Consider the following 27,745-nt stretch of genomic DNA (forward strand, 5'->3'; position numbering starts at 1 on the left):
AAAGAAGGAAAAGAAAAAACAAGTCAAAATTGCTATACACATTCATTAGAAAATGTTAGAAGCAATGTTCAGAAACATTCCTAAAGAGAAAAGGAGAGGGCCTCATTAGATGATTTACACTGTAATTTAACTAACCCAGGCCTTTTGTTATACAAAGTAGAGCGACTTGCTTTATTTTCCACCCATCTGTCAAACTCTCCCCACCCTCATCATATTGTTTTTCAAAGGTTTTACGAAGATCTATGCAACAACAAATTATTACCATAATACCCAAATAACATATTGTTATCCTGATATTACACAGGGGTAAAGATATTCTATGGCTTTATACACACGATTACAGTTGTTATTCCCACACGACAGTTCCCTGCTGTGTTACTACCTTTCCCATGTCCTGAGGAAAGGTGCGCCAATAATTAAATATTGCAGAATATGATTAGAATCCAGAGTTAAGTTGTAGAATAATATTACTATTAGACAAGGGAGGACTTGTCTACAATATGATTAGAATCCAGAGTTAAGTTGTAGAATAATATTACTATTAGACAAGGGAGGACTTGTCTACGGGAACCAGGCAGTAACCCTGGATAATGGAGGCCCTCGGTGATGAGATGATAGTATTAGAGGTTCCTGTCCTGCACAACTCAGCAGGAGGGACTGTATGTAGTTCTGAAGCTGCCTCCTCCGAAGATCTGATCAGAGAGAACCACACTAGTACGCTTTCAGCTCAGCAGATCTGTTGCCTAAAGCCCATTTCTTAAAATTCCAATACAGCCATTTTAATCTCAATGTCAAATAATTTCTGGATAACAATGAAGTACCTTACTGGGATTGCTACATACATTACTCATACATTTCGAAGAAAGTATTCATATCTATATTATTTGAAAAGACAAGTAGGTGAAAATGTTCATGTATTTGAAAAATTGTAATACACTGACTCCAATACATTCCCATGCATTTAACCCAGGTATTTGAAAATCCTATTAAATACAATTTCATCAACTATTTGGTTTCTACAAATAACCATTAAAATGTAGGCCGTCATTGTCAATAAGAATTTGTTCTTAACTGACTTGCCTAGTTAAATGAAGGTTAAATATAAATAAATAAATAAAATAAAATACTCATAACTGTACTGATTTTGGGTTGTGTAATTGAAAATACTCAAATAGACAGAAAAAAATATTTTTAATAACAGATACTCAAATACACATGCATTTGAAATCAGGTCTTATGCCAACTTCATAGTGTGGAAATATATATAAAACACAGGAAAATCACGTTTGACTGTACAGGGCCTTTAACACCTCATTTTCTTCCTTCTTTCAATAGTGGAGTTTTCATTTCCAATGCAATATTTATGACCATCTGCAGAATTTAGCCTGCAGCTTTTAATGAACAGCTTTATTGTAGACAGTTTAGACAAAAAAAAAACTCAGTACCAAAGTTGGATGCCAATCACATCTAACTTGGGCTCCCGAGTGGCACAGTGGTCTAAGACACTGCATTCCAGTGTCACTGCAGTACCTGGTTGAAATCCAGGCAGCATCACATCTGGCTGTGATTGGGATGCCCAGTGTTGTCTGGGTTTGGCTGGGGGAAATAAGAATTTGTTCTTAACTGACATGCCTAGTTAAATAAATAAAACATCAAAGAACAGTAACTACCAGACTGTTTGTGATCAGTTACTGAATGTGTCATGAATGGTAACATGTCATTCAATAAGTTATTCCTGCAGGCATATAGTTTATATATGCTAATGTTTACAGTACTGGCTCACTGTAGGTATGTTTAGGCTATAACTAAATGTTGTTAACTAAACTAAGCCAAAACAACAGCTTGTAGTGGCTTACTGTATGTACTGCTTTGTTGGTTGTAGGATCATAGTGCATGCACCAGGTGGCAGTCTACATTCAATGTTTCACTATAAATTCTGGTTCTCAGAATTCACTGCTACATGATTTAATTTTGATAATCTCTGATGAGATTTGATACATTGTTGCCCGTGTTAGCATAATCACTCATGAGTCTTGTCAAAGGTCTCACCTATTTGTACAGTACTGTTTTATTTAATTTGTCTGCCTATGGATAGTCACGTGACAAATGTTGTTCAATCAGCTGCCCCCAGAACAAGGCTCATCATTTAAATATTGTGGAACGCCAGTGTACCCTTAATTTGATCTGTGATTTCGGCGCCGTTGAGAATGTGGCAAATTGGCCCCTGCTAGCAACAAACTAAGACAATGTGTATTTTTGCATGTTGATTGTCTTCGTTTCTAGCTTCAATATTATGAGTTCGCATGTCACTCCCGGTCCTTACAGGGCGACAAAACTGGTAATMTTTTCTTGTTATGAAGTTAACTTAACCGTTAGCTTGCTAGCCAGTACAATGTGGTGAAATAATGTTGCAAGTTGACTGGGAAGTAGCTAACTAAGATCTGTGCAGATCACTCAAAATGCAAAATAACTGTCTTTTATGTTTAATTTTTAGCCAGACAGCCCCGAGCCAAGAATATGTTAGGATTAGCAGTAAAGCTCTCGATACAGAGCCTTACGAATAATTAGGCGTTCTTTTAGAATGTTGAATATTGTTTTATTTCTAAACATGCAGTTACATAGTCAAGCAATACGGCGGGGCGGGGGGTAGTAGTATGTGGCCAATCTACCATGGCTGACGCTTCGAACACACCGACAGTATCATTGCGCAAATAGTACCAACATCATCCGGATATGTATGCTATAAAAGTTCGACATTGACTTTCTGCTACCATTTCTGTCAAAGCATACAGTTTGACTCATACGTTCCGTATGCACCACACCGAACGCAATGCAAACGCAGCGTTTCATTGGAAATTAATGTAATTCTGGTGTACCAAAATGCAAAGAGTTGTCGATGTGTTCGAAGCGTACGGGTTGTTCTTTCGTATGACGCAACGCTGATTACCTGGATACATTAGCCGTGGTATATTGGTCAAATACCACGAACCCCGAAAATATCAGCACGTTTCAGTTCGGCTGGCGGCCGAACTTAAAGGGAGTGTTTCCATACTCCCTTAAAATAACGCTTGAAAAATAGAAAAAAAACGAACAGTACTGATTGTCCATTATGAGACATCCTAGGCAGTATTCACTTCCTCAAAATAGTCCGAATTAATCTAAAGTAACTCAAGAATTCGGTCATTAATTGGTATGTTTTTGTCGTAAATATTAGTTGCGAAATTTTACATCTAACTAAGATGGTTGGCACAGTATTGTCTCGTTGAATCACTACAGTTGACCAATCATGGACGATGGGGTGTTGACTTCGGCTCCCGAACTTCGGGGACACAATTTTCTTGAGGCAAGCCGAACAGCCGAAAGTCACAAAGCCCAAATCCAACAAAGGTGTCTTAGTATATTCACTTACTCTACCTTACTGTTTTCTCTGGGGAAACATGAGGGCACCTTTTATTGCTATTATAAACTAAACTAATATAATTAGAACACTACAAATAAATGTTTTGTCATACCCGTGGTATACGGTCTGATAAACCAAGGCTGTCAGCAAATCAGCATTCAGGGCTCGAACCACCCAGATTATTGTTTAAATATTTCCCATGTAATGTTAATGGGGAGCTAACATGGCTGCCATAGAATGTTGAAGTGTAAAGTAAATGCATCATAATGCTCATTCTAGACATGCGGGTACATTACATGGGGAATATTTTCATGCTAATTGGGAACGCTTTCAACACCTTGTAAAGTCCATGCCCTGATGAATTGAGGCTGTTCTGAGGGCAAATATACTCAATATTAGGAAGGTGTTTTGTATACTGTGTATATGCCTCTGTCCCGATAGTTTGTTTGCTTGCCAATGTTTTAGAATGTTCCTTAATCAGCTTAACTACATAGTTTAAAGGTCCAATGTAGCTGTTTTTATCTCTATCAAATCATTTCTGAGTAACAATTAAGTACCTTACTGTGATTGTTTTCAATTAAAATGGTCTAAGGCACTGCATCTCAGTGCAAGAGGCACTACAGTCCCTGTTTCGATTCCAGGCTGTATCACATCTGGCTGTGATTGAGAGTCCCATAGGGCGGCGCACTATTGGCCCAGTGTCGGCCAGGGTAGGCTGTCATTGTGAATAAGAATTTGTTCTTAAATGACTTGCCTAGTTAAATAAAGGTTACGATAAAAATGTACTATTACTGTCTGGGAGTGGTCTGAGTGGGGAGGGGGAAACTAGCTGTTAGAGCTGCAACGAGCGATTCCGGACATGGATTCTCAATCCACGAAACCCGTAGTGATATCAAATATTAGCGATATTACTCTGCAATGTAGACCTTTGCTAAACAATTTGTATGTTGATGTAGTGCCCATCGGTTATGAGAGTTCCAACCTCTGTGTTGAGAAATCATGTTTTTACTGTCAGTTTCTGTTTCAAAGAACACCAAAACCTACACTAGCATGAGCTTTGCAGTCTATTGTCCAACGATTTGTTGTTGAACACATGAAGTGACATGACCTGTTCGCTAACAGGTTTAGTGACTTGTATCTGCTGTGATTGGACGATACAGCAGCTATTGAGTGCCGTCATGTGTTCGCAGGATGAGTAGTTTGTACGACAACTAACTCTGGTATCTACATAGCCTTGACTTTTCTTTCATATCGGTTAAAAAAAATATATGTGTGTATTATTTTTGTACACATTCAATGTTTGGAAACACGCGACTACATGTTGTTGAAATTAGTATGCTATAAATGAGTGAGTGTCAGTTCCAGAACCGAAATTGTGGAAAGAGGGGCGTGTCTTTTCGGAGCCCTATAGGCAGAGTTTTGGAACTGTTTTTCTTATTGGTCTATTAACTAACTTATGTCCCCAGGCAGGCCAAAACTCAGTCTTTTCAAACAGCTCTTACACTAAAACGGCATTTTTTTCACAGTAGCATTCCAACCTCCTAGTGTGTAAAAATTAATATCACACAAATCACGTTTTTGACTGCACTGGGACTTTAACCCAAATGCAATGTTACAGATAATTAGCTAATCATTTAGAAAGTACTGTAGGCATGCATGCATACAGCTATTTACATTTTCCATTTGCAGTGGAATGAAGTTGAAAAGCTTTTCCGAGCAGGGATGCCTCTGCGAAAACATCGGCAGCACTTTAGAGTGTATGGGAACTGTTTTACTGCTGTGGCAGCTGTCGACTGGTTGCATGAACTGCTTAGGAACAATAGTAACTTCGGACCAGATGTCACCAGGCAACAGACTGTCCAGCTGCTGAAGAAGTTCCTCAAGAATCATGTGATCGAGGATGTAAAGGGCAGATGGGGTTCAGAAGATTTAGAGGACAACTGCCATCTCTACATGTAAATTTATCTATTTGGGTTGTTTCTTTTGAATTGTAGAATCTGTAAACATGCAATATCAAAGCATACACTTCACTTGATATTTGTCTGACTCTTTTCCTTACTGTGTATATGATTTGTTTTCACAAATGTATTTCACCTTGAATGTCCTAGGTTCCCTTCTCTTTTGAAGGGAATTCCCCATTGCCCACTTGCGTCAGGGCCTGCATCAGTAAAGAAGAGTTTCTCAATGAGGGAAAAGGAAGGCTTCTTCAAATGTAGGAGTTCCAAGAAACTGGACAAAGATACTGTAGTAAGTACTGTTGATGATGTTATAAATGTACCCCTATTATAGCCTGACGACTCATCCTGAGTTTAATTCCGCTGGACACTCCTTCAAATTAGTGGATTTGCCTATTTCAGCCATACCCGTGGCTGACGGGTGTATAAAATTGAGCACACAGCCATGCAATCTCCATAGACAAACATTGGCTGTAGAATGGCCTTACTGAAGAGCTCAGTGACTTTCAATGTGGCACTGTAATAAGATGCCACTTTGCCAATAAGTCAGTTCTTCAAATTTCTGCCCTGCTAGAGCTGCCCCGGTCAACTGTGAGTGCTGTTATTGTGAAGTGGAAAACGTCTCGGCAGCAAAATGGTCGGCCACATAAGCTCACAGAACCGAACTGCCGAATCCTGAAGCGCGTAATAATCGTCTGTCCTCGGTTGCAACACCCACTACCGAGTTCCAAACTGCCTCTGGAAGCAACGTCGGCACAATAACTGTCAGGAGCTTCATGAAATGGGTTTCCATAGCCGAGCAGCCGTACACAAGCCTAAGATCACCAGGCGCAGTGCCAAGCGTTGGCTGGAGTAGTATAACGCTCGCAGCCATTGGACTCTGGAGCAGTGGAAACGTGCTCTCTGGAGTGATGAATCACGCTTTGCCATCTGGCAGTTTAAAGGATAAATCTGGGTTTGATGGATGCCAGGAGAACGCTACCTGCTCGAATGCATAGTGCCAACTGTAAATGTTGGTGGAGAAGAAATAATGGTCTGGACCTGTTTTTCATGGTTGGACTAGGCCCCTTAGTTCCAGTGACGGGAAATCTTAACTCTACAGCATACAATGACATTCTAGATGATTCTGTGCTTCCAACTTTTGTGGGAAAACAGTTTGTGGGAGGGCGGCAGGTAGCCTAGTGGTTAGAGCGTTGGGCCAGTAACCGAAAGGTAAAAATCTGTCGTTCTGCCCGTGAGCAAGGCAGTTAACCCACTGTTCCCCGGGCACCGAAGACGTGGATGTCGATTTAAGGCAGCCCCCCGCACCTCTCTGATTCAGAAGGGTTGGGCTAAATGCAGAAGACACATTTCAGTTGAAGGCATTGTTGTACAACTGACTACGTACCTGTTTCAGCATGACATTGCCTCCATGCACAAAGCGAGGTCCATACAGAAATGGTTTGTTGATCAGTGTGGAAGAAGTTGACTTGCCTGCAGAACCTTGACCCAATCGAACACCTTATGGATGAATTGGAACGCCGACTGCGAGCCAGGCCTAGTCACCCAATATCCGTGCCCGACCTCACTAATGCTCTTGTGGCTGAATGGAAGCAAGTCCCTGCAGCAATGTTCCAACATCTAGTGGAAAGCCTTCCCTGAAGAGTGGAGGCTGTTATAGCAGCAAAGGGGGGACCAACTCCATATTAATGCACATGATTTTTGGAATGAGATGTTCGACAAGCAGGTGTCCACATACTTTTGGTCATGTACATGAAGTCACAAAACAAAACAAATTCATCAGCGATTGGATCGTCTCTTAACATCTGAGAATGAGTATAAAAGTTGATAACGTCATCATGTAGGCCAGTTATGGCCCAACCCATTGGTTTCCGGGACCAATCAGAACGGTCAGTGTTTCGCATTCCAGAAGTTGTCAGGGAAGGAGGCAAATCCAGACTGTTGAATGATCAATGACTGCATCTGTCCCATTATGGTGTCTGAGCGCACGGGCAGCGCCATTGAGGCCATCTCCATTTTTGAAGTAGTCCATTTTCTTCTACTTCTGAGTTGGTAAACAAACTGAAATGGTGCATACTGCCACCTGGAGTGTGTTTGAACAGGTATAAAGTCAAGTTTGGCGATTTTACTGCCACCTGCAGATATGGAATGTTTGCTCACGAGTGTAATTCATTGGCTGATCCGTCCTGATGACCTGGATGGAATTATCAGATCCATAGGAAGTCTCACCCAGTTGAATAATTTAAAATTGTGGAAGTCCTCAATGGAGCTTCTCCTGTTTAAACAAGCTTTTGAGCACGAGTCCTCTATCATTCGTTTGGCCGGAGCGCTGTGGATGGGTAGCCGGCAACCGCAGTATCTCTGGTATGACTTCCTCACTTGTCTACATAATTGACAGATGCATTATTATTTTTCACAGGAAAATGTGGATCCCTCAAAACAAGATATGGAGACTGAGCCTGTGATAGAAGTGGTACAGCCCAGAGTACTAACAGAGGAATATATCCAGGACGTTTGGAGAGGCATCACTCTCACACAGTAAGATCCACTCTTAAATAACTTTAAATCCTTCTCAAAAGTTTGAATGATTAGATCCTTAATCCATTGCCATTTCATGTTTTCAGCCTGCAGAAAACATTGGGATTGACCTCACTTGAGGATGTTTTGGATCCAAGACACGTCAATCCTCAAAACATTGTGTACAACATGACCAATGTGAACAAGCATGGGGTTGTTACACTTGAGGATAAGACGGGTAGGTCTGATTTTTGTATCTGTCTACACAGTGTAGACCAGGGGTATCAAACATACTGCCCGCAGGCCAGATCCAGCCCGCTAGGGGGTCCAATCCGACCCGCGGGTGTGTAGAAATGATAAAGGACATACATTCATAGTTTCTTGACTGTGTCCAGCTCGCTAATAATCACCGAAATGAAAGCTAGACCGTCAAAGAGCATTAAATTCCAAAAACAATAAATGGGACCTAATTTGCGAATTTCGACGGCGAGGAAATGTAAACAAATTCAGTGCGGCCCGCCAGACCTCATTGAAGCTTTTTCCCCACAGATGACCTCCCACACTGGGTTTTGTCTGCAATGAAAGGTCTTGCAAACTGTAAGTTACTTTTTTTGTTTGTATTGTATGAATATTTCCCCTCATACGAAACAAGACTCAATATGAGAGCTTTGGTTTCAGACCAACATGTCAAATATCACCCATACCATTCTAGGGCCTAAGTATGATGCCAGCCAGCCATCCTATCCTTGGTTTGAGAGGGATGTGTTTAAAACGGTCTCTGACTACTTCTATAGCCTCCCTCGGCCAATTCTCACATCTGAATACTACAAGTTGTTTGTCAACATCTTGGGTATGTATACATTTGGCAAGCTTTTGAATTGAATGCATTATTGTTAAAGGTGAAATTGTATTACACTCAATTTCAATGGTTTCTCTGTTCCTCCCTAACCTAAGGTGTTACTAAAATCTGGTTTAAATGTACCCTTCTCTAAGCCCTGCCCCCTTTGGTTACTGTTGAGCTCAAACTCTGTTCAATTTCATTGTGTATTAAAAAACCGACTACCCCTTGCTAATCAGGAAATGGGATATGTTGTGGTGGACTGTCATTACAATTGCTTCACATGAACCTGGTATAATTATGTTTGTAGTGTGGCTAGCCATTGAATGGCTCTGAATTCACTGTCAGCATGGCGCTAACTAGCTAGAGCGCTCAAATCATACCCTGATGTTGACAGCAGATGGGAGTTGTATTCATAACTTGGCTCGCTAACATGCATTTAGAGAAAACAAGTTATATTGAGTGGCTGGCTAGCATTGGCAATGTATGGTGGTCTATGAGACTGGGCTAGCTAACCAGCAGAGCTAGCAAACAATGTAACAAAAGTTCAGATTGGAAGAATACTCCAACAGACTCTGCATTTCAGGAATCACAGTAGCAAGTGCTCTTGGTTCACTGTTAAAGAACTCCACCCCCCGAGGTGTCTGACTTGAAAACCGTTGCTATCCATTTGAGTGCTGCCATTGGTTGCCCCAAATTCCGGGGTGGGCTTAGCAAAGGGTAAATTCACCTGTAATGTCATTTGCACTCCATCTTTAGCAACTTGGCTATTAACATTTGCAGTCACTTCTAAATTAGAGGACGCATCTCAGGTTTACATTAGTTAATATGAGTAATGTGAATGGTGTTTTACATTTACATCCTTCTCTATGAAATGCCTCTGTAAATGGGGAAAAAAACTTATTTTGGATGAGATATTGTTTGAGACATATCTCCAGTTGAACAATAAGATTGACCATATCTAATACAAGCAGCATGAAACTGCAACTGGTTTATTTGCCTCATAACAGAGGATGTCTCGACTGCGCTGTGACTTGTGTTATTACTAACTCGTGTGTCCAATTAGGCTCCTACCCCCCCCCCCCCCAATGTGTTTTTTTGTTTATGTCCTGCCGGCTTCACAAGTTTTGTTTTTGTCTGGTACCTTGCTAGTTTTATGTGGCTACATTTTGGCTCCTAAAACTGAGGAAAGCGAAAAAACCAAGAGGAGCCCAGCTACAAAAAAAACCCACATGAACAGTGCTGTTAACCAATTCAAATCTACCGAATCTCTGCTGTTGAGCTTAATTCAGAAGGAGGCTTTTGATGAGGGCGACTCACCAATGAGAGAAGTGTTCAGCTCGATGGCCCAGTCCACGTTTGCAGCTTTGAAGACAGGTTGTACCAGGAGGGTCCCCCAGATGGGCCTGCCAGGCTGAAGGGCCAGTTCTGGGAATCCCCAGAACTCCTTCCGAACAGTTCTGAGGATGTCCTTGAAGGCAGCAGTCTGAGCCTGTCCCGGTCAGAGAGCAGTGGAGCCTTGTCCATTAGGCTCAGACCCAGGAGCTGTTCCCTGGAGAGAATCTTGGATGAATTGCCAGATTCCAACTTATGCTCCTGACTCAAGTTGTTCCAGTCTTCAGAGAGTCTGGCGTCCTGCAAAAGTAACAATGGCAGCAAGTACAGCACTCCACCTCAGAGTAAAACACTCTCAGCCAGACAGCTGCCCTAACTCTGAATCCCAAGGCTTTGTCACCATGGGAACTCCTCCTAGTTCTGACACCAGTTCAGGTGTGACGTCAGTAGAGGGTAGCACTCACTGCGCCAGAATTGGCATCTCCCTACCAATGGACAACCCCTCATCAGTCAGATGCCCAAGGAGCATTGGTACCTGTTTGGATATAGCTAAGCAGTTTTGGTGTTAATGCCCCTATAGCAGACATCACCATGAAGCCAGACTCCATTATTGGCAAGAGGGGCCCCAGTCTGTTCAACTTGAGGGCCAGCAGCATGGACCTCCAACCAGAGCCCTCTGTTAGCAGGCGCTGTCAGAGCTCTGGACCTGTCTAGGCCGACCCTTGCTCTGCCTTCGGTGTCCACTTATGCACGGTACCGGAGTCCCGAGCAAAGTAAGCCTGCGTCTGCAAATCAAACTTTATGTCTCGTGCCGAATACAAGTGTAGACTTTGCTGTGAAATGCTTACTTACAAGCCCTTAACCAACAGTGCAGTTCAAGAAGAAGAAAATATTTACCAAATAAACTTAAGTAACAATAACAGGGCTATTTACAGGGGGTACCACGTCAGTGTGTTGGGGTACAGGTTAGTTGAGTTAATTTGTACATGTAGGTAGGGATGAAAGTGACTGCATAGATAATAAACAACGAGTAGCAGCAGTGTACAAAACAAATGGAGGGGGGAGTGTCAATGTAATAGTCCGGTGGCAATTTGATTAATTGTTCAGTAGTCTTATGGCTTGGGGGTAGAAGCTGTTAAGGAGCCTTTTGGTCCTAGACTTGGTGCTCCGGTACCGCTTGCAGTGCGGTAGCAGAGAAAACAGTCTATAGCTTGGGTGACTGGAGTCTCTGACAATTTTATGGGCTTTCCTCTAACACCGCCTATTATATAGGTCCTGGATGGCAGGAAGCTTGGCCCCAGTGATGTACTGGGACGTACGCACTACCCTCTGTAGCGCCTTACGGTCAGATGCCGAGCAGTTGACATACCAGGCGGTGATGCAACCAGTCAGGATGCTCTCGATGGTGCAGCTGTAGAACTTTTTGAGGATCTGGGGACCCATGCCAAATTTTCTGTGTCTCCTGAGGGGGCAAAGGTTTTTTTCGTGCCCTCTTCACAACTCATGGTGTGCTTGGACCATAATAGCTTGTTGGTGATGTCGACACCAAGGAACTTAACGCTCCACTACAGCCCCGTTGATGTTAATGGGGGCCTGTTCAGCCGCCTTTTCCTGTAGTCCATGATCAGCTCCTTTGTCTTGCTCATATTGAAGGAGAGGTTGTTGTCCTGGCATCACACTGCCAGTTCTCTGACCACCTCCCTATAGGCTGTCTCATCGTTGTTGGTGATCAGGCCTACCACTGTTGTAACCAAACTTAAGGATGGTGTTGGAGTCGTGTTTGGCCACGCAGTCGTGGGTGAACAGGGAGTACAGGAGGGAAATAGTACACACTCCTGGGGGGAATGAGCTTGGCAGATGTGTTGTTGCCTACCCTTACCACCTGGGGGTGGCACATCAGGAAGTCCCAGGATCCAGTTGCAGAGGGAGGTGTTTAGTCCCAGGGTCCTTAGCTTAGTGATGCGCTTCGTGGGCACTATGGTGTTGAACGCTGAGCTGTAGTCAATGAACAGCATTCTCACACAGGTGTTCCTTTTGTCCAGGTGGGAAAGGGCAGTGTGGCGTGCGATTTGAGATTGCGTCATCTGTGGCTCAGTTGGGGCGGTATGCGAATAAGAGTGGGTCTAGGGTGTCTGGGAGGATGCTGTTGTGAGCTATGACCAACCTTTCAAAGCACTTCATGGCTAGTGACGTGAGCGCTACGAGGCGGAAATCATTTAGGCAGGTTACCTTCGCTTCCTTGGGCACAGGGACTATGGTGGTCTGCTTGAATCATGTAGGTATTACAGGAAAAGGTTGAAAATGCCAATGAAGATACTTGCCAGTTGGTCTGCACATTCTATGATTACACATCCTGGTAATCCATCTGGCTCTGTGGCTTTGAAGGTCTTGCTCACATCGGCTACCGAGAGCGTTATCACACAGTCATCCAGAACAGCTGGTGCTCTCGTGCATGCTTCAGTGTTGCTTGCCTCTACGCGAGCATGAAAGGCATTTAGCTCATCTGCTAGGCTCGCGTCACTGGGCAGCTCGCGTCTGGGTTTCCCTTTTGTAGTCCGTAATAGTTTTCAAGCCCTGCCACATCTGAGTGTCAGAGCCGGTGTAATAGGATTCAATCTTAATCCTGTATTGACACTTTACTTGTTTGATGGTTTGTCTGAGGGAATAGCGGGATTTCTTATAGGCGTCCAGATTAGTGTCCCGCTCCTTGAAAGCTGCAGCTCTAGCCTTCAGCTCGATGTGGATGTTGCTTGTAATGCATGGCTTCTGGTTGGGATATGTACGTATGGTCACTATGGGGATGACGTCGTCGATGCACTTATTGATGAAGCCGATGACTGAGGTTGTATACTCCTCAATGCCATTGGATGAATCCCAGAACATATTCCAGTCTGTGCTAGCAAAACAGTCCTGTAGCATCCGTGTCATCTGACCACTTCCGTATTGAGCGAGTCACTGGTACTTTCTGCTTTAGTTTTTGCTTGTAAGCAGGAATCAGGGGGATATAATTATGGTCAGATTTTCCAAATGGAGCACTTTGTATGCATCTCTGTGTAAAGCTGGTCTATTTTTTTTTTTTTTTTTTTTTTTCCTCTGGGTGCATATGCTGGTAAAAATTTGGTAAAACTGATTTACGTTTGCCAGCATTAAAGTCCACGGCCACTAGGAGCGCAGCTTCTGGGTGAATATTTTCTTGTTTGCTTATGGCCTTATAGAGCTGGTTGAGTGCTGTCTTAGTGCCAGCATCGGTCTGTAGTGGTAAATATACTGCTATGAATAATATAGATAGTGTGGTCTACAGCTTATCATAAGGTGCAATACCTCCAGACTTCTTTATTAGATATCGAGCACCAGCTGTTATTGACAAAGAGAACAGAGAAGCTACGTCTGGTAAGACGAGGGTACATAAAATAATTTATGAACAATTCAAAAAAGGAACAAAATGGCATAATTTGGTTACGGGCATGTAAAACGTCAGCCATCCTCTTCGGCGCCATCTTAACTGAATGCTTGTGTGTTGTGCTTTTGCATGTCTTAACACCTGACTAACATTACTCATTGGGCTTTCACTAATGTGGGGTGAGAATCTAATTGTTCTTTAAGGTTATCACTGGAAGAATTTCAAATGTATCCATATGGATGCTCTCCATAACTTTAAACTGCTCTGTTTAAAGTCTGCCTTGATKCTCCTTATGCCTAGATATTACATTTAGTAACTTGTACAAGTAGTTATTACTGTAGTGAGAAGCAATTGCTTTTTGCCATTGCAATATACATGTATTTCTTCCAGTTAATCACACGGATGCTTCAGTCACTAGAATGTATTTCATTAGCCTCAAGTCCTAGTGGTTGTGTGTATCGTGATCTGATGTGTACAAATGGCCAACTTCACACACCCATTCTGTGTGTGAAGGTCTCCTCCAGTCTCAGTTGGAGCAGGTGGCCATTGAGGCTCTGCAGCTCTGCACCCTGTTGCTGCCTCCTGCCAGTCGAAGGAAGCTCCAGCTGCTGATGAGAATGATCTCCCGGATGAGTCAGAACGTGGACCTGCCTCGGTTCAATGACGCCATAGCAACACACACACTGGTGAGGAGAAACAGGTTTTACAATTATGCGTGGTCTGAACATGGTAAACCTAAAAAGAGCATGAAATGAACATGTCTTCAACTCCATTATTCAATCCCATTACGTTTTCAGATGGAGCATATGTTCTCTCACTGCGTGCTGGGCTGTAAGGAAGAGATGGACCTGGATGAGCTGCTGGCCACCAGACTGGTCTCCTTCCTCATGGATCATCACCAGGAGATCCTCCAGGTGCCTGTCTATCTGCAGAACGCAGTCCAGGACCACATCGCCTACCTCAGGAAAGTGCAGGTACAGTACTACTGTCGCTTTTATTTTTATAAGGCTTCCATGATCAATTTTCTATGATTTCTTTTTTTTTTCAACTGTTTACATTGATGTGTATGAGATTTGAGCCTGTTTTCTTTCCTCCCCTAGATAACATACCCAGGCATTGTTGGTGCCCCTGTGCCCGTTTACTCCTTTTGTAGACGGATCAGCACCAAAGAGTTTGAGGAGCAGAAGCTGAGTTTGTCCCAGGCTGCGATCGCTGACCTACTGGAGAGCCTGGTCAAAGACAAGAACATGTCGATGAAGGACAGGAAGAAGAAGCTCAAGCAGGTAACAAGTTAGATGGCATGTTGTCTGAACGCTTTCATATTTTTCATCAAACTTTGTTTCCACTTTATGATTTAAAATTCTAAGGTGTTAAAAAATATATAAAGTGAATCAAAGTCTAATAAATATTTCTATGATTAGTTTCAGAGGCAGTATCCAGACATTTACTCTTGCCATTTTCCAACCACAGAGTGAGGCGCAGCTTTTTGAAGATTAACCAAAGATCAAGCCACCATTGCTGATAAGTATGAAGAAACCACAAGCTTTTAGTATTAGAAACTGAAGGTACATTTTGTTCTTGCAGCTAAATGAAAGGTGGGAGGAATATACAGGTGAGACCACCTCCCAATTTAGACTGCAACTATATAACAATTGTCTTTATGATTGAATTATGCATATTTTATGTTGAGTAATGTGTTTTTGTGTATGTTATTTTGAAAATACTGCAGTAGTTATCTTTAGTGCACCAATGAAGTTACTTTGATATCTTATGGAGTATAATAAGAGACTAAAGCAAACCAAGATTAGATTTGGTGTTTTTCTGTCAATGTTCCAATTGATCTACATTCATACACTACCATTGACAGAGTATACAGTATTCAAACTTTTAAACGTTTGAGCTTTTTTAGCGATTATTTGTTACTAAGTGTGATTTGTCTACCTAGTTCATTWGGTTTGTATGAAGTGCTCATAACATTTTGTATCCATGTTTCACATTTTTCTGTGTATTTTGGCATTGCACTTTTCTATAGTTCTTTTATTTAATGTATGTTTTTTTTATTCCAATACATTCTCTTAAAGTTAAGCTCAAATTGCTTTATTTTATATTTTGGGCTTGGGATTTGTCTATTTTCTTACCTGGCAAGTTATGTTCAGCCTTTTGGGATACAGAAAAGTTTTGCACTATTTTCTGTCATTTTCAACAAATGGTAGCTTTGACCAATCAATACAATTGTTAATATATATACCTGCCATATTATATATTTTTATGCCATCGATGAAGTATTAATAAACCTTTTGGAATCCGTTTGATGCATTTTCTGAATACCTCTATGGCTGTATACTTACCTCAAAGGAAGAGCCAATTACAACAGTTATAACCTTTTGTGTATTATTTCCTTGCCAAAAATCTGTTTTATGCTACATTCTTAGGAAAATGTCCAACTGTAAAACAAAATGTTTTCTCCTTACTAATTATGCAAATGTATGGCTTAATGTTCTGACGAGAGAGCAATGGTTGCTACTCAGACAGAATAACTGCCTTGCATCACTAATTACTTTTTAAAATGCACAAATTCCACAGTATCGTTGCACTATCCCTGGAAGGATGTGGCAGAAATCTGTTACAATTCCAAGTGCATTGCAACCCAAGTCTGACCAACTGACAGCTTCATTCATCTAGATCAGGATGAAGAAAAGGAAGACAGCATTAATCATACTCATCCATAACAAACACCCTCTGTGTGGGTGCCTACAGAGAATATTGATTAAATATAAACTTGTTTTCATCTGGACTCCATCAAATTAGTTAACTAGTGTCGGAACATCTTTCTCTGACAAAACGTGTAGAACAAATATTTGAAACCAAAGATATTGCATAATGAACTGCATTACGTTCCTGTTCACTTCAGTTAAGTGTTTGTTGTTTAGCCCCTCTTGTAACCTTTTGGGGCTCTCAGGTTAGCAAATGTGGTTCTGGTCTTAATTAGGCTGAGAAATTCCTTGAAGGGGTAGAATTGTGTGGTGGCAGTGGGCTAAACTTCACTGGAAACTGAATGGTCTGGACACAAAGGAACTTTTGTTTCAGAGACCTCTGGTTTGGGGGTAGGTTCTCAGACTCCCGGCGCTCTGCATGGGAATGGAACTGTCTATAAAGGCTGCTGCTCACTCCGCATTTCAGACTGGGCTTCCTCAACACAAGCCGTGTTTATTCTCTAAAGGAAAATGGTTAGTCGGTGAGTAACTCCTTTTTGTACATTTTCCTTCGCTTCGCATAACTTTCCCATACAAGAATATAGTAAGTTGGTGAGTAACTTTCCGTGTTGCATAACTGACAGGAGTATGTCAATTGTTGATTAACTGTTGTGCTAAGTTTTTTTTTTTTAATGTACCTTCTCATTACTGTTTTACTGCACGCTATTGTCAAGCAGTTGAACACATTCTTTTTCTGGTCAAAGATTAGTTTTGATTAAGTTAAACTTCACATTTAGGGCAGAATTAGGTACCTCATTTCGATTTTTAGGTTGGGCCAGAAAAGTCAGATCAGCAGCCTATGCTTTTGTGAATGGATGTTTATTTTAACTTTTGTTAAATTTTCAGAATTCAGCATCCGGCTGGTGGGTACAAGAAAATATTTGAGACGTGTGGAGAATTGAATGAACCTATTCCTGCTATCGTTGTAGGTAGGTGAGGAACAGGTCTTAGACTCCACTCCCCTTTGGTTTATAAGCAAGAAGGTTTGGTGTTTTATCATGGCTGAGTGAGAATTGAGCACGACAGGGTAACATGGATAATTTCATGCTGTGTTCAGGTGTGATTCCAGAATGGCTGAGTGGCAGTCTATTGCGTCTGGGACCCGGCCTGTTCGAGGTGGGGGCTGAACCTTTCTACCACCTTTTTGATGGCCAGGCCCTCATGCACAAGTTTGACCTAAAGAATGGCCATGTGACCTACTATCGGAAGTAAGTCCCTGCGTGTGGACTTCAGTGATGATGCGTAACACGTTTACACACTGAAGGTGGTGAAATCTATATTATGAGGAGGAGGGCTTGCAATAATTTTACAGTAACACACTGGTAGTAGTTGTGGAGTTTTGTGAAATGTTCCCCTCAGCCAATAAATGTGACTGGAATGTTTTGGGCAACCTCAGCGTGGGCTGTTTCTAATTAAAACAGTGACTAAAGCACAGAGACCTTCTGTTCTCAAAGGCTTCTGAAAGCTAAAACAGAAGTGGGCTTATCAATTACCAATCTGTATGTTCCAAGCTACATGTTAATTGTTTTTAAAGGTCCAATGCAGCTGTTTTTTTTTTATCTCTATCAAATCATTTCTAGTTAACAATTAAGTACCTGTTTTTTTTGACTGTTTAAATTGAAAAAGTAATTTCTCATGCAAGAATTTTGCTCGGACTGTCTGGGAGTGGTCTGCGTGAGGGACATAATTGGACGAGCCTAATGGGGGAGAGACCGTATGTATCCTGAAAACGACTGTTATTGGCAGAGGTTTAAGTCTTTGTTATTGGTCAATTAATTTATACCACCTGGTGATGTCGCCAGGCAGGCCAAAATTCCATCCCTCCAAAACAAGCTGAAATTCCAAGTTGTTTTTTCCCCTTCTTCCCCGCCACCTACTCTTACACTAACAGGGTATTATCATTTTCACAGTATTATTTAAACTTCAGAGTCGATGTCCGCGCACCCGTGCAAATCTAATTGGCATAATAAAAATACCCATAAATCAGTTTTAGCTAGAGCTATATTTTTTTTGCATTGGATGCGTCTCAATCCACCGCATCCGCCAAAGTCGCATTTCCGCATCTGCGGTGACAGAGCTAGAGCGGGGTTTGTCAGACCATGAGACATCCCGAAAATTGATTTGATTTGAAATTGGTCCTCTTACAAAATCGTCTGTAGTGTCCGCAAATGGGACTCTCACGAAAACGATCGTGTTCTCCGGTTTGCTTTACGACCTCCACAAGCATCTTGGGACATGTCTGAAGTGGGTACAGCTGATCTGCCAACTTCTGTCTGGAGCGTGTGAACAGTTTAGGCTACGTGTCATACATGTTGTTTTGCTCTAGGATGCTCACAAGACTCGTCTGAAGGTCCCCCGGTACCAGTTGTGGGGAAAAAATTAATGGAAGTACAGTGTATATATGGAGACCGTTTAGTGCCAAAAATAAGCACTAAATGTAAAAAAATAAATATGTCCTGATCTTATATCGCTGATAAAGGACAGACACTTCAGAACGAACTTTCTTTTGATTTTTTGGGGGGACTGTTGTTCATTGCGTTTGGATGGGCAAATAAGGTAGTAAGGCCAAAAATGACAAGGCTTAGACTGTTAAGTTAACCCTTATGTTCCTCTGTAGATTTGTCAAAACAGATGCCTATGTGCGAGCCATGACAGAGAAAAGAGTGGTCATCACTGAGTTTGGAACAGCAGCCTACCCAGACCCCTGCAAAAATATTTTCTCAAGGTCTGATTTGCTCTAATTTTATGATAAAGTAAAACAATGTCCTCACAATTCAGTTATTAGGCATTACATAAATTATCCATGCTTTCCTCATTTCATAAACCCTTTTCTTCTGTCTTTGTAGGTTTTTCACCTACTTCAAAGGGATTGAGGTGACAGATAATTGCTTAGTGAATGTGTACCCTGTTGGTGAGGATTTCTATGCCTGCACAGAAACCAACTACATCACCAAAGTTGACCCAGACACACTGGAGACTCTGAAAAAGGTATGTGCTGCTCACCCTGGCTAACATCAGATAGATTGAACATAAGATCTGTCGTACGTCACAAAGGAGAAGTCTCTCAAACTGTTTCTCCAGGTGGACCTGTGTGATTACCTCTCGGTCAATGGGGTGACGGCTCATCCACACATTGAAAGTGATGGAACGGTGTACAACCTTGGGAACTGTTTTGGGAAGAACATGTCATTGGCCTACAACATTGTCAAAATTCCTCCCACACAGAAAGGTTAGTTCTGCATACAGCATTGAGACTATTTTCTTGAAGTGAGATGTCCCTAAATTAAGTGCATTGGGTCTTGTCTGTCTTTTTCTGATGCTTGTTTTCAGACAAGTCAGATCCCATTGCGAAGTCCAAGGTTCTTGTGCAGCTACCCAGCAGTGAGAGATTCAAGCCCTCGTATGTTCATAGGTTAGTGACATCGTTGATTGAGTTCACATTCTATATTGGAACATTCGTGCTTATTACATTTATTTCAATGCTTTTTCTGTGTCGTCCATCAGCTTTGGAATGACAGAAAACTACTTTGTCTTTGTTGAGACTCCAATAAAGATCAACCTTCTAAAATTCTTGACTGCTTGGAGCCTCTGGGGCACAAATTACATGGATTGCTTTGAGTCAAACGAAACCATGGGTGTAAGTAAAGAAACTTGTAGACCACTATTCTCTAACTGTATACAAAGCCTGTTAGCGTTTCACTTTTGATTATTGATATATTGGCACTATATTAATCTCACTATTACAAATGTCTTCATCACCAGATAATAGTATTTTTCTTATATAGACATGGTTCCATCTGGCTATGAAGGACCCAGCTAAATACATAGAGCATAAATTCAGGACCTCTGCCTTCAATCTCTTCCATCACATCAACAGCTATGAGGATGATGGCTTCATCGTTGTTGACCTGTGCACTTGGAAAGGGTAGGTATTGACCAGTTGTTGTAATGACTTGAGAATAACATATGTACCAGACACTTATCTAGTGCCCCTTTCTTTTGTTTGGTTTCAGTCATGAGTTTGTCTACAACTACCTATATCTGGCCAACCTGCGGGAGAACTGGGAGGAAGTGAAGAAAGCTGCTATGAGGGCACCTCAACCGGAGGTCCGGCGATATGTTCTGCCCATAGATGTCCACAGAGTAAGCTTTGTGCCCTTATTCTTGTAATTTCTGAAACAAGTAGTAATCACTGCTTTGATGTTATCATCTCAGGATAGAGGACTATATCAGTGAAGTCTTTCCCTTTTGTACTTGCAGGAGAAACAGGGGAAGAATCTGATATCCCTTCCGTACACCACAGCCACTGCAGTGATGCGCAGTGATGGAACCATCTGGTTGGAGCCTGAGGTTCTGTTCTCTGGACCACGACAAGGTAACCCACACACAGCGTGTTTCATTTAACTTTGATGGTTCCCCTATTCTTATACCATCTAATGCCACTAACTATCTGTTCTTTCATGTCGTAAGATTTTCCTTATTCGGTAGAATCAGTCATTGAAAATCCTTTATCATTGCAGCATTTGAGTTCCCTCAGATCAACTACAGTAAGTTCTCTGGGAAGAACTACAGCTATGCCTATGGACTGGGTCTGAACCACTTCATCCCTGACAGGGTAAGTATAGCACACAGACGAGAACTAGTAGTACATTATCCAACTCTGATTAGGTTTATGATTAAACTAACCTGATGATAGTCATTCAGGGAGTGAGTTTGATTGTGTCCTGCTCCAGATTTGCAAACTGAACGTGAAGACCAAGGAGACGTGGGTGTGGCAGGAGCCAGACTCGTACCCCTCAGAACCCATCTTTGTGCAGACCCCAGACTCTGTGGAGGAAGATGACGGTAAACAGAAGGGTTTTAGGCGATTCTATAATATCACAATCTGTTGTCTAACATTTCACCTGGATCAGGTGGCATGAATTACCATACCTAAGCAGTGTTAGGTTCAAAATAACAGTATAAAAACTGCCGGACAACTATAAAAGCTCAAACCAAGTTTATTCACTAAATGTGTCAGACAGCTGAACAGACAGACATGTTCCCACCAGCACAAGTGTGTGTGTGTGTATATACAGTTGAAGTCGGAAGTTTACATACACCTTAGCCAAATTCATTTCAACTCAGTTTTCACAATTCCTGGCATTTAATCCTTGTAAAAATTCCCTGTTTTAGGTCAGTTTGGATCACCACTTTATTTTAAGAATGTGAAATGTCAGAATAGTAGTAGAGATTTATTTCAGCTTTTATTTCTTTCATCACATTCCCAGTGGCTCAGAAGTTTACATACACACTCAATTAGTATTTGGTAGCATTGCCTTAAACAATTTAAACTTGGGTCAAATGTTTCGGGTAGCCTTCCACAAGCTTCCCACAATAAGTTGGGTGAATTTTGGCCATTCCTCCTGACAGAGCTGGTGTAACTGAGTCAGGTTTAGGCCTCCTTGCTCGCACACGCTTTTTCAAATTTTCTATAAGATTGAGGTCAGGGCTTTGTGATGGCCACTCAATACCTTGATTTTGTTGTCCTTAAGCCATTTTGCCACAACTTTGGAAGTATGCTTGGGGTCAGTGTCCATTTGGAAGACCCATTTGCGACCAAGCTTGAACTTCCTGACTGATGTCTGGAGATGTTGCTTCAATATATCCACAATTTTACTTCCTCATGATGCCATCTATTTTGTGAAGTGCACCAGTCCATCCTGCAGCAAAGCATCCCCACAACATGATGCTGCCAGCCCCGTGCTTCATGGTTGGGATGGTGTTCTTCGGCTTGCAAGCCTCCCCCTTTTTCCTCCAAACATAACGATGGTCATTATGGCCAAAAAGTTATATTTTTGTTTCATCAGACCAGAGGATATTTCTACAAAAATTACGATCTTTGTCCCCATGTGCAGTTGCAAACCGTAGTCTGGCTTTTTTATGGCGGTTTTGGAGCAGTGGCTTCTTCCTTGCTGAGCGGCCTTTCAGGTTATGTCGATATAGGACTCGTTTTACTGTGGCTATAGATACTTTTGTACCCGTTTCAACCAGCATCTTCACAAGGTCCTTTGCTGTTGTTCTGGGATTGATTTGCACTTTTCGCATCAAAGTATGTTCATCTCTAGGAGACAGAACGCGTCTCCTTCCTGAGCGGTATGACGGCTGAGTGTTCCCATGGTGTTTATACTTGCGTACTATTGTTTGTACAGATGAACGTGGTACCTTCAGGTGTTTGGAAAATGCTCCCAAGGATGAACCAGACTTGTGAAGGTCTACAATGTTTATTTCTGAGGTCTTGGCTGATTTCTTTGGATTTTCCCATGATGTCAAGCAAAGAGGTACTGAGTTTGAAGGTAGGCCTTGAAATACATCCACAGGTACACCTCCAATTGACTAAAATTATGTCAATTAGCCTATCAGAAGCTTCTAAAGCCATGACATTTTTTCGGGAATTTTCCAAGCTGTTTATTAGTGTATGTAAACTTCTGACCCACTGGAATTGTGATAGTGAAATAATCTGTAAATAATTGTTGGAAAAATTACTTGTCAGGCACAAAGTAATATCCTAACCGACATACCAAAACTATAGTTTGTTAACAAGAAAAGTGTGGAGTGGTTGAAAAACAAGTTTTAATGACTCCAACCTAAGTGTATGTAAACTTCCGACTTCAACTGTATTTGTGTATCTATCTCCAGCCCACAATATGGGTGAAATCTCCTCCTTCCCTCTAAATATTACATATTTATTGCTAGGCAGGAAGTTAAGTGATGTGGGTAATAAACTGTTCCTTCTCGCTTAATGGGACCTGAACTAAACTCGGCCCCCATTCCTCACTAATCCACAGCTCTCCACCCTTATCAGTGACCGCAACCATATACGTTCCTCCTACAGATAACCATTAACTTCTGTTTTAGAAACCAGACTGTGGCCCTTCTCCTTTCCATAGGATACCTGATGATTTAACAATATTTCAGGTTTATAAGTCAGAACACATCAGTAGGATTCACCTTAGTGTGATGTAAAATGCTGACATACCGGTAGTATACAACTTGAAATACAAATGTAGGTATGCCTCTCTCGCACACTTCTGATTTTGTGGTTGTGATACTGCTCTCTTTTCCTCCTGCTAGGGGTGTTGTTGAGCATCGTGGTGAACCCTGGAGCAGACCAGAGGCCAGGGTACCTCCTCATCCTCAATGCCAGAGATCTGACAGAGATAGCACGGGCTGAGGTGGAGGTTATCATCCCTGTCACCTTCCATGGAATGTACAAGCCTTAGGACTACTTTCTCAACACATCTACAGAACAATCATAATACTAAAACCTTTGTTGGGATTATACTTTACATAAGACATCTAGTTACAGTGCATTTGAAAATTATTCAGACACCTTCTCTTTTTCCACATTTTGTTACAGCCAATCTAAGTTCAATCTACACACAATACCCCATAATGACCAAGTGACATATTTTAGACATTATTGCAAATGTATTAATCAAAATACAAATACCTGATTTACAAAAATATTTACATTTTGCTATAAGATTTGAAATTGAGCTCCTGTTTCCATTGATCATCCTTGATGTTTCTGCATTTGATTGGAGTCCAACTGTGGTAAATTCAATTGATTGGCCATGATTTGGAAAGGCACACACCTGTCTACCTAAGGTTACACAGTTGACGGTGCTTGTCACAGCACAAACTAAGCCATGAGATGGAAGGAATTGTTCTGAGAGCTCCGAGACAGGATTGTGTTGAGGCGCAGATCTGGGGAAGGGTACCAAAAACTGTCTGCAGCATTGAAGGTAACCAAGAACACAGTGGCCTCCATCATTCTTTAATGGAAGAAGTTTGGAACCACCAAGACTTCCTAGAGCTGGCTGCTCGGCCAAACGGATGAATCGGGGGAGAAGGGCCTTGGTCAGGAAGGTGACCAAGAACCCGATGGTCACTCGGACAGAGCTCTAAAGTTCCTCTGTGGCGATGGGAGAACCTTCCAGAAGGACAAACATCTCTGCAGCACACCACCAATCAGGCCTTTATGGTAGAGTGGCCAGACGGAAGCCACTCCTCAGTAAAAGGCACATGACAGGCCGCTTGGAGTTTGCCAAAAGGCACCTAAAGTACTCTCAGACCATGAGAAACAAGATTGAACTCTTAGGCCTGAATGCCAAGTGTCACATCTGGAGGAAACCTGGCACCATCCCTACGATGAAGTGCGGTAGAAGCATGATGTGGGTATGTTTTTCAGCAGCAGGGACTGGAAGACTAGTCAGGATCGAGGCAAAGTACAGAGATCCTTGATGAAAACCTGCTCCAGAGCGCAACAGGACAACAACCCTAAGCACACAGTCAAGACAACGCAGGAGTGGCTTCGGGGCTTCTTTGAATGTCCTTGAGTGGCCCAGCCTGAGCCCGGACTTATCATATCAAACATCTTTGGAGAGACCTGATAATAGCTGTGCAGCAACGCTCCCCATCCAACCTGACAGAGCTTGAGAGGATCGGCAGAGAAGAATGGGAGAAACTCTCAAAATACAGGTGTGCCAAGCTTGTAACGTCATGCCAAGAAGACTCAAGGCTGTAATCGCTGCCAAAGGTGCTTCAACAAAGTACTGAGTAAAGGGTCTGACTACTTATACTTGTGATATTTCAGTTTTTTTTAAATTGCAACAATTTCTACAAACCGGTTTTTGCTTTGTCATTATGGGGTGTTAGGTTCTAATTCTCAGAGTAAATAACTCAAGGACACTAGAGAAGCTTAGCCAAGTTTAATTCTTCCCAAAGGGTCGATACAGCTGTAATTCAGACTCAGACATGGCTTCCCCCGTGGTGGTATTCATACCCCACTTTGGGTGGAGTCTCCTCCTTATCGCTAAACATTGCATCATTCTTGCTAAGCAGGGAACTAAGTGATATGAGCCTTTAACGGTGTCTCCCCTTATCAGTACTGTCACATGCGATTGTTTTCCCTGCACTCAGCCCCTCCCAAGCTTCATTATGGCACCCCGCATTTCTCTTTTGTAACTAATGTTCCTATACTTCTGAGTATAACAATGTTCCAAGTTTAACCCCGAATCCAAAAGGGGTATTGTGCGTAGATTGAGGTGGGGGAAAAAACAATTAATCCATTTTAGAATAAGGTTGTAACGTAACAATGTGGAAAAAGTCAAGGGGTCTGAATACTTTTCAAGTGCATTGTCATTTGAGTATCTATTTGTTGAGGCATCGCTGGTGTTGCCTATGGAATGTACTGTGCGATCATGTAGCCTGTTCATTTGCTTAATGTAAACTCAGCAAAAAAAGAAACGTTCCTTTTTCAGGACCCTGTCTTTCAAAGAGATTTCATAAAAATCCAAATAACTTCACAGATCTAAATTGTAAAAGGGTATAAACACTTTCCCATGCTTGTTCAATGAACCACAAACAATTAGAAAACATGCACCTTTGGAACGGTCGTTAAGACACTAACAGCTTACAGACGGTAGGCAATTAAGGTCACAGTTATGAAAACTTAGGACACTAAAGAGGCCTTTCTACGGACTCTGGAAAAATACCAAAAGAAAGATGCCCAGGGTCCCTAGTCATCTGCGTGAATGTGCCTTAGGCATGCTGCAAGGAGGCATGAGGACTGCAGATGTGGCCAGGGCAATAAATTGCAATGTCCGTACTGTGAGACGCCTAAGACAGCGCTACTGGGAGACGGAACGGACAGCTGATCGTCCTCGCAGTGGCAGACCACGTGTAACAGCACCTGCACAGGATCGGTACATCCGAACATCACACCTGCAGGACAGGTACAGGATGGCAACAACAACTCCCCGAGTTACACCAGGAACGCACAATCCCTCCATCAGTGCTCAGACTGTCCGTGAGAGGCTGGACCGAGGGCTTGTAGGCCTGTTGTAAGGCAGGTCCTCACCAGACATCACCGGCAACAACGTCGCCTATTGGCACAAACCCACCGTCACTGTACCAGACAGGACTGGCAAAAAGTGCTCTTCACTGACGAGTCGCGGTTTTGTCTCACCAGGGGTGATGGTCGATTGGATCGATTTGGTGGAGGGTCCATCATGGTCTGGGGCGGTGTGTCACAGCATCATCGAACTGAGCTTGTTGCCATTGCAGGCAATCTCAACGCTGTGCGTTACAGGGAAGACATCCTCCTCCCTCATATGGTACCCTTCCTGCAGGCTCATCCTGACATGACCCTCTAGCATGACAATGCCACCAGCCATACTGCTTGTTCTGTGCGTGATTTCCTGCAAGACAGGAATGTCAGTGTTCTGCCATAGCCAGCGAAGAGCCCGGATCTCAATTCCATTGAGCATGTCTGGGACTTGTTGGATCGGAGGGTGAGGGCTAGGGCCATTCCCCCCAAAAATGTCCGGGAACTTGCAGGTGCCTTGGTGGAAGAGTGGGGAAACATCTCACAGCAAGAACTGGCAAATCTGGTGCAGTCCATGAGGAGATACACAGCAGTACTTAATGCAGCTGGTGGCCACACCAGATACTGACTGTTACTTTTGATTTTGACACCCCCTTTGTTCATGGACACATTATTCAATTTCTGTTAGTCACATGTCTGTGGAACTTGTTCAGTTTGTCGGTTGTTGAATCTCATGTTCATATAAATATTTACATGTTAAGTTTGCTGAAAATAAACACAGTTGACAGTGAGGGGACGTTTCTTTTTTTGCTGAGTTTGTCTTAACCTTGACCCTGAAACTGTGTTGGACTCTGACTTAGAGGCCTAGTGCTCATTAGCTATAATGGAACCATGTTCTGTTTGCACCGCATAGTACGAATTTAGACTAGACTTATTTGAGATTTCTATGGTACATGTTTCAACTTGTATTTACTAATGTATTCTGCTACTTTTATACAAATAAACAAAATCGCATTGATAGTGTTATTACATTACAAATCTCAAATATGTATTTTGTGTGTGATGGTACACATTGTTTAGGTAATTAGTTCCTCTATAAAGGTGTTATGTCAAATAGAGATTTAACATTATACTTCTGATAAAGGCAATTGTTTAAAATAAAAACCAGTGAGGCAGCTTCACACAGAGTAATGGCGTACTTAATTTGTCTTTGGGGCGCTGGTATTCCTGTTTGACTTTTCAGGCAATTACTCAACCTGATGAGAATGAAGAAAAAAATGGAATGGGCATGTGTAAACTGATTAGGATTTCCACTCTGAAAAGATTTTCAATTCTATTTTTTTAATTAACCTACTAAGTGGCATTCAATAATCCTGCATCTTAAAGTCAAACACCAAAATAATGACGTGTGATGGCCAGAGCCAAATAAACTATGCCATTATGTGAAGGTTTTGGTTTTTCCACGGAACACCTCAACAGCTGCTTCCAGTCAGTGAGGACCAGCCAATACTCTGTGAACCTATATAAGTGTCAGGTATGATTCTCAGAGATTTACCTTCCCCGTGTCCTGGGGAAGAATCACTCCATCCCAGCGTCTGCCAGATGAAGAACGCAGAGCTCTCCTTTAACCTAAAAGGATAAACACTCCTCGTAGCCCTTTAGACTCGTAACGTTAT

At 42.2% G+C, this 27,745-nt stretch overlaps 2 protein-coding genes and 1 pseudogene across 6 annotated transcripts; all 3 read left to right on the forward strand.

The window, feature by feature from the left end:
* Window positions 1–1,117: 1,117 nt before the first annotated feature.
* Window positions 1,118–15,752, forward strand: LOC111971424 (DEP domain-containing protein 1A-like). Of its 2 annotated transcripts, none has more exons than XM_023998194.2 (11): window positions 1,118–2,338; window positions 5,090–5,355; window positions 5,509–5,647; window positions 7,775–7,893; window positions 7,980–8,110; window positions 8,422–8,469; window positions 8,585–8,722; window positions 13,959–14,131; window positions 14,243–14,419; window positions 14,546–14,728; window positions 14,916–15,752. In XM_023998194.2, the coding sequence occupies exons 1-11, from the start codon at window positions 2,261–2,263 to the stop codon at window positions 14,940–14,942; spliced, it is 1,479 nt and encodes a 492-aa protein (XP_023853962.1). In that variant the 5' UTR covers window positions 1,118–2,260; the 3' UTR covers window positions 14,943–15,752. The 2 variants fall into 2 exon arrangements, with proteins under 2 accessions (XP_023853962.1, XP_023853961.1); XM_023998193.2 differs by having other exon boundaries at window positions 1,776–2,338; window positions 14,867–15,752.
* LOC139028560 (DEP domain-containing protein 1A-like) lies at window positions 9,585–13,097 on the forward strand (annotated as a pseudogene).
* An 800-nt stretch (window positions 15,753–16,552) lies between the features above and the next one.
* On the forward strand, window positions 16,553–27,250 carry LOC111971359 (retinal Mueller cells isomerohydrolase). 4 transcript variants are annotated; one of them, XM_023998100.3, is made up of 14 exons: window positions 16,555–16,680; window positions 17,045–17,127; window positions 17,256–17,406; window positions 18,816–18,923; window positions 19,045–19,186; window positions 19,280–19,427; window positions 19,529–19,610; window positions 19,703–19,835; window positions 19,984–20,123; window positions 20,212–20,341; window positions 20,459–20,573; window positions 20,719–20,813; window positions 20,932–21,043; window positions 23,312–27,250. In XM_023998100.3, the coding sequence occupies exons 1-14, from the start codon at window positions 16,670–16,672 to the stop codon at window positions 23,458–23,460; spliced, it is 1,599 nt and encodes a 532-aa protein (XP_023853868.1). In that variant the 5' UTR covers window positions 16,555–16,669; the 3' UTR covers window positions 23,461–27,250. The 4 variants fall into 4 exon arrangements, with proteins under 4 accessions (XP_070302240.1, XP_023853868.1, XP_023853869.1 ...); XM_023998101.3 differs by lacking the exon at window positions 16,555–16,680 and having other exon boundaries at window positions 17,046–17,131; XM_023998102.3 differs by lacking the exons at window positions 16,555–16,680; window positions 17,045–17,127 and having other exon boundaries at window positions 17,373–17,462.
* The last annotated feature ends 495 nt before the right edge of the window (window positions 27,251–27,745 follow it).

Source organism: Salvelinus sp. IW2-2015, linkage group LG13, assembly GCF_002910315.2.
Source record: "Salvelinus sp. IW2-2015 linkage group LG13, ASM291031v2, whole genome shotgun sequence".
NCBI lineage: Eukaryota > Metazoa > Chordata > Actinopteri > Salmoniformes > Salmonidae > Salvelinus > Salvelinus sp. IW2-2015.

Coding starts and splice junctions, on each gene's coding strand:
- LOC111971424 (XM_023998193.2), top strand. CDS start 2,261: ATGTTGATTGTCTTCGTTTCTAGCTTCAATATTATGAGTTCGCATGTC. Junction 8,470..8,584: donor AATGAAAGGTCTTGCAAACT/GTAAGTTACTTT, acceptor ATACCATTCTAG/GGCCTAAGTATGATGCCAGC. Junction 14,132..14,242: donor CCATAGCAACACACACACTG/GTGAGGAGAAAC, acceptor TTACGTTTTCAG/ATGGAGCATATGTTCTCTCA.
- LOC111971359 (XM_023998100.3), top strand. Junction 18,924..19,044: donor TGCAAAAATATTTTCTCAAG/GTCTGATTTGCT, acceptor CTGTCTTTGTAG/GTTTTTCACCTACTTCAAAG. Junction 20,574..20,718: donor GTTCTCTGGACCACGACAAG/GTAACCCACACA, acceptor TTATCATTGCAG/CATTTGAGTTCCCTCAGATC.